At 44.3% G+C, this 13,598-nt stretch overlaps 1 protein-coding gene across 2 annotated transcripts in view; it reads left to right on the forward strand.

Moving 5' to 3' along the window:
- Nucleotides 1-13,526, forward strand: part of LOC311138524 (inter-alpha-trypsin inhibitor heavy chain H3-like) — a 48,375-nt gene extending 34,849 nt beyond the window's left edge. The window contains exons 15-24 of one of the 2 annotated variants that reach the window (XM_084173237.1): nucleotides 2,451-2,486; nucleotides 8,085-8,114; nucleotides 8,239-8,289; nucleotides 8,377-8,442; nucleotides 8,571-8,639; nucleotides 8,844-8,951; nucleotides 9,099-9,273; nucleotides 9,618-9,766; nucleotides 12,976-13,057; nucleotides 13,224-13,526. In XM_084173237.1, coding sequence (XP_084029363.1) covers nucleotides 2,451-2,486; nucleotides 8,085-8,114; nucleotides 8,239-8,289; nucleotides 8,377-8,442; nucleotides 8,571-8,639; nucleotides 8,844-8,951; nucleotides 9,099-9,273; nucleotides 9,618-9,766; nucleotides 12,976-13,057; nucleotides 13,224-13,338 — 881 coding nt within the window. In that variant the 3' untranslated portion in view covers nucleotides 13,339-13,526. The remainder of the gene's footprint in view (nucleotides 1-2,450; nucleotides 2,487-8,084; nucleotides 8,115-8,238; nucleotides 8,290-8,376; nucleotides 8,443-8,570; nucleotides 8,640-8,843; nucleotides 8,952-9,098; nucleotides 9,274-9,617; nucleotides 9,767-12,975; nucleotides 13,058-13,223) is intronic. The other variant, XM_084173238.1, reaches the window with a different exon arrangement.
- The last annotated feature ends 72 nt before the right edge of the window (nucleotides 13,527-13,598 follow it).

Consider the following 13,598-nt stretch of genomic DNA (forward strand, 5'->3'; position numbering starts at 1 on the left):
TCCATACAGACCTTCTCCAGATCCTTCAGGTTTCGGGGCTGTCGATGGGCAATACGGACCTTCAGCTCCCTCCAAAGATGTTCTATTGGGTTCAGGTCTGGAGACTGGCTAGGCCACTCCAGGACCTTGAGATGCTTCTTACGGAGCCACTCCTTAGTTGCCCTGGCTGTGTGTTTCGGGTCGTTGTCATGCTGGAAGACCCAGCCACGACACATCTTCAATGCTCTTACTGAGGGAAGGAGGTTGTTGGCCAAGATCTCATGATACTTGGCCCCATCCATCCTCCCCTCAATACGGTGCAGTAGTCCTGTCCCCTTTACAGAAAAGCATCCCCAAAGAATGATGTTTCCACCTCCATGCTTCACGGTTGGGATGGTGTTCTTGGGGTTGTACTCATCCTTCTTCTTCCTCCAAACACGGCGAGTGGAGTTTAGACCAAAAAGCTCTATTTATATCTCATCAGACCACATGACCTTCTCCCATTCCTCCTCTGGATCATCCAGATGGTCATTGGCAAACTTCAGACGGGCCTGGACATGCGCTGGCTTGAGCAGGGGGACCATGCGTGCGCTGCAGGATTTTAATCCATGACGGCGTAGTGTGTTACTAATGGTTTTCTTTGAGACTGTGGTCCCAGCTCTCTTCAGGTCATTGACCAGGTCCTGCCGTGTAGTTCTGGGCTGATCCCTCACCTTCCTCATGATCATTGATGCCCCACGAGGTGAGATCTTGCATGGAGCCCCAGACCGAGGGTGATTGACCGTCATCTTGAACTTCTTCCATTTTCTAATAACTGCGCCAACAGTTGTTGCCTTCTCACCAAGCTGCTTGCCTATTGTCCTGTAGCCCATCCCAGCCTTGTGCAGGTCTACAATTTTATCCCTGATGTCCTTACACAGCTCTCTGGTCTTGGCCATTGTGGAGAGGTTGGAGTCTGTTTGATTGAGTGTGTGGACAGGTGTCTTTTATACAGGTAACGAGTTCAAACAGGTTCAGTTAATACAGGTAATGAGTGGAGAACAGGAGGGCTTCTTAAAGAAAAACTAACAGGTCTGTGAGAGTCGGAATTCTTACATACTTATGTCATGCAATAAAATGCAAATTAATTACTTAAAAATCATACAATGTGAATTTCTGGATTTTTGTTTTAGATTCCGTCTCTCACAGTTGAAGTGTACCTATGATAAAAATTACAGACCTCTACATGCTTTGTAAGTAGGAAAACCTGCAAAATCGGCAGTGTATCAAATACTTGTTCTCCCCACTGTATATATACAGTGAGGGAAAAAAAGTATTTGATCCCCTGCTGATTTTGTACGTTTGCCCACTGACAAAGACATGATCAGTCTATAATTTTAATGGTAGGTTTATTTGAACAATGAGAGACAGAATAACAACAAAAAAATCCAGAAAAACGCATGTCGAAAATGTTATAAATTGATTTGCATTTTAATGAGGGAAATAAGTATTTGACCCCTCTGCAAAACATGACTTAGTACTTGGTGGCAAAACCCTTGTTGGCAATCACAGAGGTCAGACGTTTCTTGTAGTTGGCAACCAGGTTTGCACACATCTCATGAGGGATTTTGTCCCACTCCTCTTTGCTGATCTTCTCCAAGTCATTAAGGTTTCGAGGCTGACGTTTGGCAACTCGAACCTTCAGCTCCCTCCACAGATTTTCTATGGGATTAAGGTCTGGAGACTGGCTAGGCCACTCCAGGACCTTAAAGTGCTTTTTCTTGAGCCACTCCTTTGTTGCCTTGGCCATGTGTTTTGGGTCATTGTCATGCTGGAATACCCATCCACGACCCATTTTCAATGCCCTGGCTGAGGGAAGGAGGTTCTCACCCAAGATTTGACGGTACATGGCCCTGTCCATCGTCCCTTTGATGCGGTGAAGTTGTCCTGTCCCCTTAGCAGAAAAACACCCCCAAAGCATAATGTTTCCACTTCCATGTTTGACGGTGGGGATGGTGTTCTTGGGGTCGCAAAATCGTCAGTGTATCAAATACTTGTTCTCCCCACTGTATTGATATCCTTTTAAAAAATATATTTCCCTTTATTACTTTCCAAACCCACCACCCCTTCCCTAATTGAAGTAAACTAGTGAACAACAATGCTTAGGCCTCTACTTCCAGCTTATACTTACAATATACATTTTATGGACACTGTCAATTCTACAATAATTCTATTTTGTTTGTTTTTACTCCTGAACTTCCTCTACCCTCAACCTCTACGATCATTTTCATGATGTCCATCCGGTTTGCTTCTACATGCCTTATCTTTCTAACTGTGCTCTTTCACAAAAGCTCTCAACCTATAACCTATATATGTTTTACAAAAGTTCTGAACCCTTCTATTCTCATTGTTTCTACAGATTGTAAATTGAAAATAAACATTTTTGCTAAAAGTATTATTATTTTATTGATCGATTGACTATGACTTTTCAGATCACCCAGGAATGCTATCTACAATGTTAGCTTCAGGTAAATATTGCAATCCTTTAGCCATTCTTGGACCTGTGTCCAAAAACAAGCTACAAATGGACAGTACCAAAACAAATGATCTAATGATTCTGTCTCTTCGCAGCAAAATCTGCAGAGCTGGGAAGATTGTATCCCCCATATAAATAACATTCTATTGGTAGCAAGAATTTTGTATCATAATTTAAATTGAAAAACTCTAAGTTTTGAATCCGGCGTCGTTTTGCGTATCAGTTCAGAAACGCTATGCCATGGAATCGGTACGTCAAAATAACTGAACAAGTTCCACAGACATGTGACTAACAGAAATTGAATAATGTGTCCCTGAATAAAGGGGGGGTCAAAATCAAAAGTAACAGTCTGGATCTGGTGTGGCCACCAGCTGCATTAAGTACTGCAGTGCATCTCCTCCTCATGGACTGCACCAGATTTGCCAGTTCTTGCTGTGAGATGTTACCCCACTCTTCCACCAAGGCAAATGCAAGTTCACCTGACATTTCTGGGGGGAATGGCCCTAGCCCTCACCCTCCGATCCAACAGGTCCCAGACGTGCTCAATGGGATTGAGATCCGGGCTCTTCGATGGCCATGGCAGAACACTGACATTCCTGTCTTGCAGGAAATCACGCACAGAATGAGCAGTATGGCTGGTGGCATTGTCATTTATTATTATAATTTTTTTTTTTTTTTCGTGGCGCCAGAGAAGATGGCTGCCGTTTTACAGCCCTCTAACCAATTGTACTATTATGTGTGTTTTTTCGCGTTGTTTGTAATTTATTCTGTACATAATGTTTCTGCCACCGTCTCTTATGACCAAAAAGAGCTTCTGTAAATCAGGACAGCGATTACTCACCTCGTATTGGACAAAGATTTTTTCTTCAACGAGTTGGACACAAAGGATATCCTACAGACACCCGACAAGGCCCAAATTTTACCAAGAGAGTTTTCATCTATATTTTTCGTAGCTGTCTATCTACCACCACAAACCGATGCTGGCACTAATATTGCACTCAATGAGCTGTATAAGGCCATAAGTAAACAGGAAAACGCTCATCCAGAGGCAGCGCTCCTAGTGGCCGGGGACTTTAATGCAGGGAAACTTAAATCCGTTCTACCTAATTTCTACCAGCATGTTAAATGTGCAACCAGAGGGAAAAAAACTCTAGACCACCTTTACTCCACACACAGAGACGCATACAAAGCTCTCCCTCGCCCTCCATTTGGCAAATCTGACCATAACTCTATCCTCCTGATTCCTGCTTATAAGCAAAAACTAAAGCAGGAAGCACCAGTGACTCGGTTAATAAAAAAGTGGTCAGATGACGCAGATGCTAAGCTACAGGACTGTTTTGCTAGCACAGACTGGAATATGTTTCAGGATTCTTCAGATAGCATTGAGGAGTACACCACATCAGTCACTGGCTTCATCAAAAAGTGCATCGATGACGTCGTCCCCACAGTGACCGTACGTACATACCCAAAGCAGAAGCCATGGATTACAGGCAACATCCCCACTGAGCTAAAGGGTAGAGCTGCCGCTTTCAAGGAGCAGGACTCTAACCCGGACGCTTATAAGAAATCCCGCTATGCCCTCCGACGAACCATCAAACAGGCAAAGAGTCAATACAGGACTAAGATTGAATCGTACTACACTGGCTCTGACGCTCGTCGGATGTGGCAGGGCTTGAAAACTATTACAGACTACAAAGGGAAGCACAGCCTCGAGCTGCCCAGTGACACAAGCCTACCAGACAAGCTAAATTACTTCTATGCTCACTTCGAGGCAAGCAACACTGAAGCATGCATGAGAGCATCAGCTGTTCTGGATGACTATGTGATCACGCTCTCCGTAGCCGATGTGAGTAAGACTTTTAAGCGGTTCAACATTCACAAGACCGCGAGGCCAGACGGATTACCAGGACGTGTACTCCGAGCATGTGCTGACCAACTGGCAGGTGTCTTCACTGACATTTTCAACATGTTCCTGACTGAGTCTGTAATATCAACATGTTTCAAGCAGACCACCATAGTCCCTGTGCCCAAGGACACTAACATAACCTGCCTAAATGACTACCGACCTGTAGCACTCACGTCTGTAGCCATGAAGTGCTTTGAAAGGCTGGTCATGGGTCACATCAACACCATTATCCCAGAAACCCTAGACCCACTCCAATTTGCATACCGCCCCAACAGATCCACAGATGATGCAATCTCTATTGCACTCCACACTGCCCTTTCCCACCTGGACAAGAGGAACACCTACGTGAGAATACTATTCATTGACTACAGCTCAGCGTTCAACACCATAGTGCCCTCAAAGCTCATCACTAAGCTAATGATCCTGGGACTAAACACCTCCCTCTGCAACTGGATCCTGGACTTCCTGACGGGCCGCCCCCAGGTGATAAGGGTAGGTAACAACACATCTGCCACGCTGATCCTCAACACGGGGGCCCCTCAGGGGTGCGTGTTCAGTCCCCTCCTGTACTCCCTGTTCACCCATGACTGCATGGCCAGGCACGACTCCAACACCATCATTAAGTTTGCCGACGACACAACAGTGGTAGGCCTGATCACCGACAATGATGAGACAGCCTATAGGGAGGAGGTCAGAGACCTGGCCTTGTGGTACCAGGAGAACAACCTCTCCCTCAACGTGATCAAGACAAAGGAGATGATTGTGGACTACAGGAAAAGGAGGACCGAGCACGCCCCCATTCTCATCGACGGGGCTGTAGTGGAACAGGTTGAGAGCTTCAAGTTCCTTGGTGTCCACATCACCAACAAACTATCATGGTCCAAACACACCAAGACAGTCGTGAAGAGGGCACGACAAAGCCTATTCCCCCTCAGGAGACTGAAAAGATTTGGCATGGGTCCTCAGATCCTCAAAAAGTTCTACAGCTGCACCATCGAGAGCATCCTGACTGGTTGCATCACCGCCTGGTATGGCAACTGCTCAGCCTCCGACCGCAAGGCATTACAGAGGGTAGTGCGTACGGCCCAGTACATCACTGGGGCCAAGCTTCCTGCCATCCAGGACCTCTATACCAGGCGGTGTCAGAGGAAGGCCCTAAAAATTGTCAGACTCCAGCCACCCTAGTCAAGCGGTAATGGAGCGCCATGTCTAGGTCCAAAATGCTTCTCAACAGCTTCTACCCCCAAGCCATAAGACTCCTGAACAGCTAATCATGGCTACCCGGACTATTTGCAATGCCCCCCCACCCCACCCCATCCCCCTCTTTTACGCTGCTGCTACTCTGTTTATTATTGATGTATAGTCACTTTAACTCTACCCACATGTACATGTTCCCTCAATTACCTCGACTAGCTGGTGCCCCCGCACATTGACTCTGTACCACTATCCCCCTGTATATAGCCTCTCTACTACCATGACGGACCCTCCACCTCCATATCGATCCCGCTCCAGAGTACAGGCCTTGGTGTAACGCTCATTCCTTCGACGATAAACTCGAATCTGACCATCACCCCTGGTGAGAAAAAAACGCGAATCGTCAGTTAAGAGCACTTTTTGCCAGTCCTGTCTGGTCCAGCGACGGTGGGTTTGTGCCCATAGGGGAAGTTGTTGCCGGTGATGTCTGGTGAGGACCTACCTTACAACAGGCCTACAAGCCCTCAGTCCAGCCTCTCTCAGCCTATTGCGGAGAGTCTGAGCACTGATCGAGGGATTGTGCGTTCCTGGTGTAACTCGGGCAGTTGTTGTTGCCATCCTGTACATGTCCTGCAGGTGTGATGTTCAGATGTACCGATCCTGTGCAGGTGTTGTTACACGTGGTCTGTCACTGCGAGGATGATCAGCTGTCCGTCCTGTCTCCTTGTAGCGCTGTCTTAGGTGTCTCACAGTACGGACATTGCAATTTATTGCCCTGGCCACATCTGCAGTCCTCATGCCTCCTTGCACCATGCCTAAGGCGCGTTCACGCAGATGAGCAGGGACCCTGGGCATCTTTCTTTTGGTGTTTTTCAGAGTCAGTAGAAAGGCCTCTTTAGTGTCCTAAGTTTTCATAACTGTGACCTTAATTGCCTACTGTCTGTAAGCTGTTAGTGTCTTAACGACCGTTCCTCAGCTGCATGTTCATTAATTGTTTATGGTTCACTGAACAAGCATGGGAAACAGTGTTTAAACCCTTTACAATAAAGATCTGTGAAGCTATTTGGATTTCTGCAAATTATCTTTGAAAGACAGGGTCCTGAAAAAGGGACAATTCTTTTTTTGCTGAGTTTATTTTGCAAACTATATGGGACGGCTGTCAATCCTTTGGTCCTTTGGTGCAGAATGTGTGTTTGTAGTTGGACAGAATGGAAAGAAAAGAACTACAGTAAAAATATACACTCACCGGCAAGTTTATTAGGTACACCACCCCGTTCACGAAAATTGATCGCTCCTACAGACAGTGAGTCACGTGGCCGTGGCTTGCTATATAAAGCAGGCAGACGGGCATCGAGGCGTTCAGTTACTGTTCCATTGAACATTAGAATGGGCAAAATAAGTGACCTAAGAGACTTTGAGTGTGGTATGATCGTCGTTGCCAGGCGCGGCAGATCCAGTATCTCAGAAACGGTGCCCTCCTGGGCTTTTCACGCATGACAGTATCTAGGGTTTACCGAGAATCCAGTCAGCGGCAGTCCTGTGGACGAAAGCAGTTAGTTGATGAGAAAGGTCGAAGGAGAATGGCCAGAAAGGTCGAAGGAGAATGGCCAGAAAGGTCGAAGGAGAATGGCCAGAAAGGTCAAAGGAGAATGGCCAGAAAGGTCAAAGGAGAATGGCCAGAAAGGTCGAAGGAGAATGGTAAGAATGGTAACAGGCAGGCCACAAACAGACAAATAACGGCGCAGTACAACAGTGGTGTGCAGAACGACATCTCGGAAATGCACAACTCGTCGATCCTTGTCACGGATGGACTATTGCAGCAGACGACCACACCGGGTTCCACTCCTATCAGCTAAAAACAAGAAGAAGTGGCTCCAGTTGGCACGCGATCACCAACACTGGACAGTTGAGGAATGGAAAAATATTGCCTGGTCCGACGAATGCTGTTGCATCATGATGATGGCAGAGTCAGGATTTGGCGTAAGCAGGTATGAGTCTATGGCCCCATCCTGCCTGATGTCAACTGTACAGGCTGGTGGCGGTGGTGTAATGGTGTGGGGAATGTTTTCCTGTCACATGTTAGGTCCCTTGATACCAATTGAGCAACGAACGTTTCAGACACCTTGTAGAATCAATGCCCCAAAGATTTCAGGCTGTTCTGGAGGCAAAGGGGGGTCCGACCTGATACTAGATGGGTGTTCCCTAATAAACTGGCCGTGAGTGACTAAAACCGGTATAAATAGTATCAAGATCAGTGGGATCAGGTTTAGATTAGTACATTGATTTAATCAAATCAAATGGACATTCATTTAAAGTGTAATTTTTCAAAAAATTTCGTCCCAATACACTTTTACAAACAAAACAAAAAAGATGGGGAAGAGAGAAAAAAGGAGTAAAGGGGAAAACCGTCAAATCTACAACAATAAAGAGATACTACATCAGTGGATTCTCCCAGCACTATTAACTCAATGAACTTTCCTCCTTCCCTAGCTGGTCTTTCCCCAAAACAAGGACTAAGAGGCAAGTGTGTCAAGTTCAACTGCTGTGAAAGTGTAGTGCAGAAGAAAACAATATCCGCAATGATAGAATTCTGACCAATTCCCAATATTCTGTGATGAGTTTTACAACTGCTCCTGCTTTACAGGAAATGCTAAGACAAGGGGACTGGAAAGAAGAGTAATCCCGACAAGACACGGCAAGTGACTCTCTTTCCCCTATATCACAGCTGTACTTGTTGAACATCAGTTTACGTGTGCTCAATTTGTGTTGTTTTTTGTCATAGGCTTGATGTTTGATGCTGATTATGATGTTGGTCATGCCATACAGTCATTTCCTGACTTTGTCCTGGGTAATTCTTCCACATTAAAGAAATCATTGTTTGATATTTTGTGTGTCTGTATCTGTGTGTAGGATTATTTGTGTTCATGTTCTGACTGTGTGTAGGACTCTCTCTGTGAGTTTTCTCTCATGTTACAGTTTCAGAGTCTTATGATCCTCCACAAACTCGCTCAATTAAAACTACAATGAGAACTACAACTACAACTGGTACTGCAATATTTATGTCGCTCTCAAAATGTATTTTTCGTGTATTTAAGATGTTGTATACGGTTATTGCTGTTTTCTCACAACCTAAGTATCTTACGCTCCCTTCTGCATTCTCTTTATCTGTCCCTCTCCCTCTCGCCATCCCTTTCTCTATTTTCTCTCTCTCTCTCCCTCTCTCTCTCTCTCTCGCTCTATCTCTCTCAGTGAGTCCTCTCCTGAGGTTCTTGTTGCCGGCTGAGGGTCAGGCTCTGCCACTGTGCTATGACATCCCTGCGTCTCTCTCTCTCAGACTGCTAATGGACCCCAACAATGGTGACTTGACCTTAGAAATGGATTCTAATTTTAAATCAAAATTGTATTTAATTCATTAATTCATTCAATTGTTAATTGTCCTGTCCTCATCATCCACTCACTCCTCAAACATTGTTGAATGAATGAACGGTGTCCGTCTTTCACCAGAGTTGTCTATGAACGGTCAGCTTGGACAATCAGCCAGTGCAGGCTACCAGAAGATTGTGATCCATTACAAAAGTGATCAACATATTGAGTTCGACACCACTGGCATCACTTTCAACGATGGACAGAATGCAACATACTTCTACTGGAGCCTGGAAATCAACCACGAAACAGACAAGTGCTGAATCATATACCAACTACATACTTTCTGATAAAAGTCATTTTGTGCTATTGTTTTGTTTCTGTGATTAGAATTCTGCTTTTGCCTTTTGTGCAGTGCTAGGTGTTTTATGTTTTTCAGCCTGGTTAAACCAAGTGAAGTGAGACAATAGTGAGCGTAGCGTTCAGTCTGGTTTAGAATGTAGTATTGTGTGGGGACATAAAGAGCTCTAGAGTGTATATTACTAAAGTTGCATAATGACTGGAATTGTTATACAGTAGCTATATAGGGTACTTTATAGGGTGGTGTTTTTCAGATGATTGAATTGATACATCGGAGTCTTGTTATGTCTCTTCCTGCAGTGTGTCTCTGTTCCTAAGGGACAGGGAGATGGATGTCACCATAGCGTCAACACGGGTCATCATCATGTTCTACAAGAGGAATGGAATCAAGTTCCTGTGGCCCGTCCTGAGGCAGCGCACAACAGGAGACAACATTACCGGGATCATGGGTGAGTGAAACATAATCAGTCACTCCACTTCATGTTCTTATGGTCTATTCAATAGTCATGACATCTTCTCTTTGTTTCTATATGTGATGAGACACTTTTGAAAACAATATTTGTTTTGATTTTTGACATTAATTGTTTTGTATGACACAGATGAAAGTATGTTATTTAGTGACGCGGTATAATATAATATATGATAACATATGCCGTTTAGCAGACTCTTTTATCCAAAGCGACTAATAGTCATGTGTAAGGGTTGGTGTGAGGTGTGACCCAGGTGTGGTGGAGGATATACAGTAGGCAGTATGCAGAGATGGTGAAACAAGGATCTTTACTGGTGGTCCAGAAGCCAAAATACTAAATAACAGACTTATCACGATAAAAGAAAGACGGAGCAAGTACAGTTGAAGTCGGAAGTTTACATACACCTTAGCCAAATACATTTTAACTCAGTTTTTCACAATTCCTGACATTTAATCCTAGTAAAAATTCCTTGTCTTAGGTCAGTTAGGATCACCACTTTATTTTAAGATTGTGATATGTCAGAATAATAGTAGAGAGAATGATTTATTTAAGCTTTTAGTTATTTCATCACATTCCCAGTGGTTCAGAAGTTTACATACACTCAATTAGTATTTGGTAGCATTGCCTTTAAATTGTTTAACTTAGGTCAAACGTTTCGGGTAGTCTTCCACAAGCTTCCCACAATAAGTTGGGTGAATTTTGGCCCATTCCTCCTGACAGAGCTGGATTAACTGAATCAGGTTTGTAGGCCTCCTTGCTCGCACACGCTTTTTCAGTTCTGCCCACAAACCTATAGGATTGAGGTCAGGGATTTGTGATGGCCACTCCAATACCTTCACTTTGTTGTCCTTAAGCCATTTTGCCACAACTTTGGAAGTATGCTTGGGGTCATTGTCCATTTGGAAGACCCATTTGCGACCAAGTTTTAACTTCCTGACTGATGTCTTGAGATGTTGCTTCAATATATCCACATAATTTTCCTTCCTCATGATGCCATCTATTTTGTGAAGTGCACCAGTCCCTCCTGCAGCAAAGCACCCCCACAGCATGATGCTGCCACCCCCGTGCGTCATGGTTGGGATGGTGTTCTTCGGCTTGCAAGCAAACCCCTTTTTCCTCCAAACACAACGATGGTCATTATGGCCAAACAGTTCTATTTTTGTTTCATCAGACCAGAGGACATTTCTCCAAAAAGTATGATCTTTGTCCCCATGTGCAGTTGCAAACCGTAGTCTGGCTTTTTTATGGCGGTTTTGGAGCAGTGGCTTCTTCCTTGCTGAGCGGCCTTTCAGGTTATGTCGATATAGGACTCGTTTTACTGTGGATATAGATACTTTTGTACCTGTTTCCTCCAGCATCTTCACAAGGTCCTTTGCTGTTGTTCTGGGATTGATTTGCACTTTTCACACCAAAACTACGTTAATCTCTAGGAGACAGAACGCGTCTCCTTCCTGAGTGGTATGACGGCTGCGTGGTCCCATGGTGTTTATACTTGCGTACTATTGTTTGTACAGATGAACGTGGTACCTTCAGGCGTTTGGAAATTGCTCCCAAGGATGAATCAGACTTGTGGAGGTCTACAATTTTTTTTCTGAGGTCTTGGCTGATTTCTTTTGATTTTCCCATGATGTAAAGCAAAGAGGCACTGAGTTTGAAGGTAAGCCTTGAAATACATCCACAGGTACACCTCCAATTGACTCAAAAGATGTCAATTAGCCTATCAGAAGCTTCTAAAGCCATGACATTATTTTCTGGAATTTTCCAAGCTGTTTAAAGGCACAGTCAACTTAGTGTATGTAAACTTCTGACCCACTGGAATTGTGATAGAGTGAATTATAATTGAAATAATCTGTCTGTAAACAATTGTTGGAAAAATATTTGTGTCATGCACAAAGTAGATGTCCTAACCGACTTGCCAAAACTATAGTTTGTTAACAAGAAACTTGTGGAGTGGTTGAAAAACGAGTTTTAATGACTCCAACCTAAGTGTATGTAAACTTCCGACTTCAACTGTAAGTCTCCAAAAACCATCTGACAGCCAAAATACGAAATACTACCTAAGAGTGAAACAAATAACGAAAACAGGGAGAACACTTCTCAAGCACCTGTACATAGGTCTCCGATCAGACACTGAGTAGTACTGCTGGACATAGAGAAACTAGCAGAGAAAACTGAGCAAGGGAACACAGGGAAGTGAGGGCATAAATACACTGGTGAACAGGTAGACACAGGTGACACCAATAGGATAATGATTAGTCCAGACTGTGAGTGAGGAGGTGCCTAAGGTTGTCGGAGGATAACACCTAGTGGGTCGCTCCGGAACTGCGACCCCCTCCTGTAACAGTCAGGTGTGCATACATTTTACGTATGGGTGGTCCCGGGAATCAACCCCACAATTCTGGTGTTGCAAGCGCTATGCTCCACCAACTAATCTACAGAGGACCACTCCTGAGCTACAGAGGACCATCTCTTCATAATGGCCTTTTGGTTTATGGTGACAGTTCAATCGAGTACAGGCTTAACTGAATGACAACAGAGACAGAATATAATAATACATTTTATTGAATAGTTTGGGGTAGGCCTTGTCTCTGAGGAATGCTCCTCAGAGCCAGATGCTGATGACAGGTTGCCCTATGCTGGGCAGCTGGCATCGAAACCCCACTCTCTAGGGGAAAGGAGTTCCAATGACGGGCCTTAAGGTTATTATGCTGTTGATGGAAGGTCGTTGGAAGACTGTTGCTGCAAAACAACAAGTGGGAGACACAAGGTTTGAGTTGACATATAAATACTCCCCTAGATTCATGCCCATTGGTTAAAAGAAAGGATAGTGATCATTGCACAAATGAGCCAATAGGTTCATCAGCAACCGTGGTGCAATTGCTATAGTGTGCCATGCTTATAGGTTGAAGTTTAATAGGTGAATGACAATCCGCACGCTTGCTAATAGGAAAGGAGGAAGAGTGACGTGACGCTAAACTGATAAGGTAACATTATGACCTATAAATACCTGCCACGCTGACGAGGTAACATTATAGAAACTACCATATAGAACACCTGCTATGCTGATGAGTGAGATAGGAAGCGATGTGAATTATGAGTTTTCTAGATGAATGAAAAGTGATGATCCATTCAGACCTTCCTTTCTGATTGAACTTTCGTAACTACATTATTTGTACTGTGTGTTGCAGCCCGTCCACCTGTTGCCTATGAGGAGGTCCAGGGAACAACAATGAAACTTAAGATTCAGGACAAAGAAGTAGACGTCTCCAGGTAAGTTGAACTGTCTATCAGACACAAACTGCAGTGATCTGACTGGTCATAGGTTGTGTGTGATACTACTGTGTATCTATATCAAGGATGTGTATTTGGTATTCTGTTTATGCTATTATATTAAGAACCTTGTTGTGGATTGTGTGTGTGTGTGTGTGTGTTGTAGGGACTCTGCTGTGGATCTCAGTGCTCGCTCTGCCCCCACCGTGGCATGCTGGTTGCTGCCGCTTCAGTCTGCCCTACAGGGGGAGCTAGCTGACTTCACCGTCACACAACTCTAACTGACCATGTAGTTGCTCCCACCACCAACTCATGAACACTAAACATACAATAATTGTGTTCTAGAATTAAGAAGAGCAACAATTAAGACTGAGGTTTCTTTATATAGTTCTAGGAGTTCACATAATAGCACAACTAAGATCTCCTGTGACCAATTCATTGTAGAATAAATATCATTTTCTGAACAGTTTGACGACTTTTGTGTTTGCATTCCACCCTCTTTAATGCTGTCTTTCTGACGAAACTCAAGCTGACAGAGGAT

Source organism: Coregonus lavaretus (assembly GCF_964263955.1).
Source record: "Coregonus lavaretus genome assembly, chromosome: 12".
NCBI classification, from domain to species: domain Eukaryota; kingdom Metazoa; phylum Chordata; class Actinopteri; order Salmoniformes; family Salmonidae; genus Coregonus; species Coregonus lavaretus.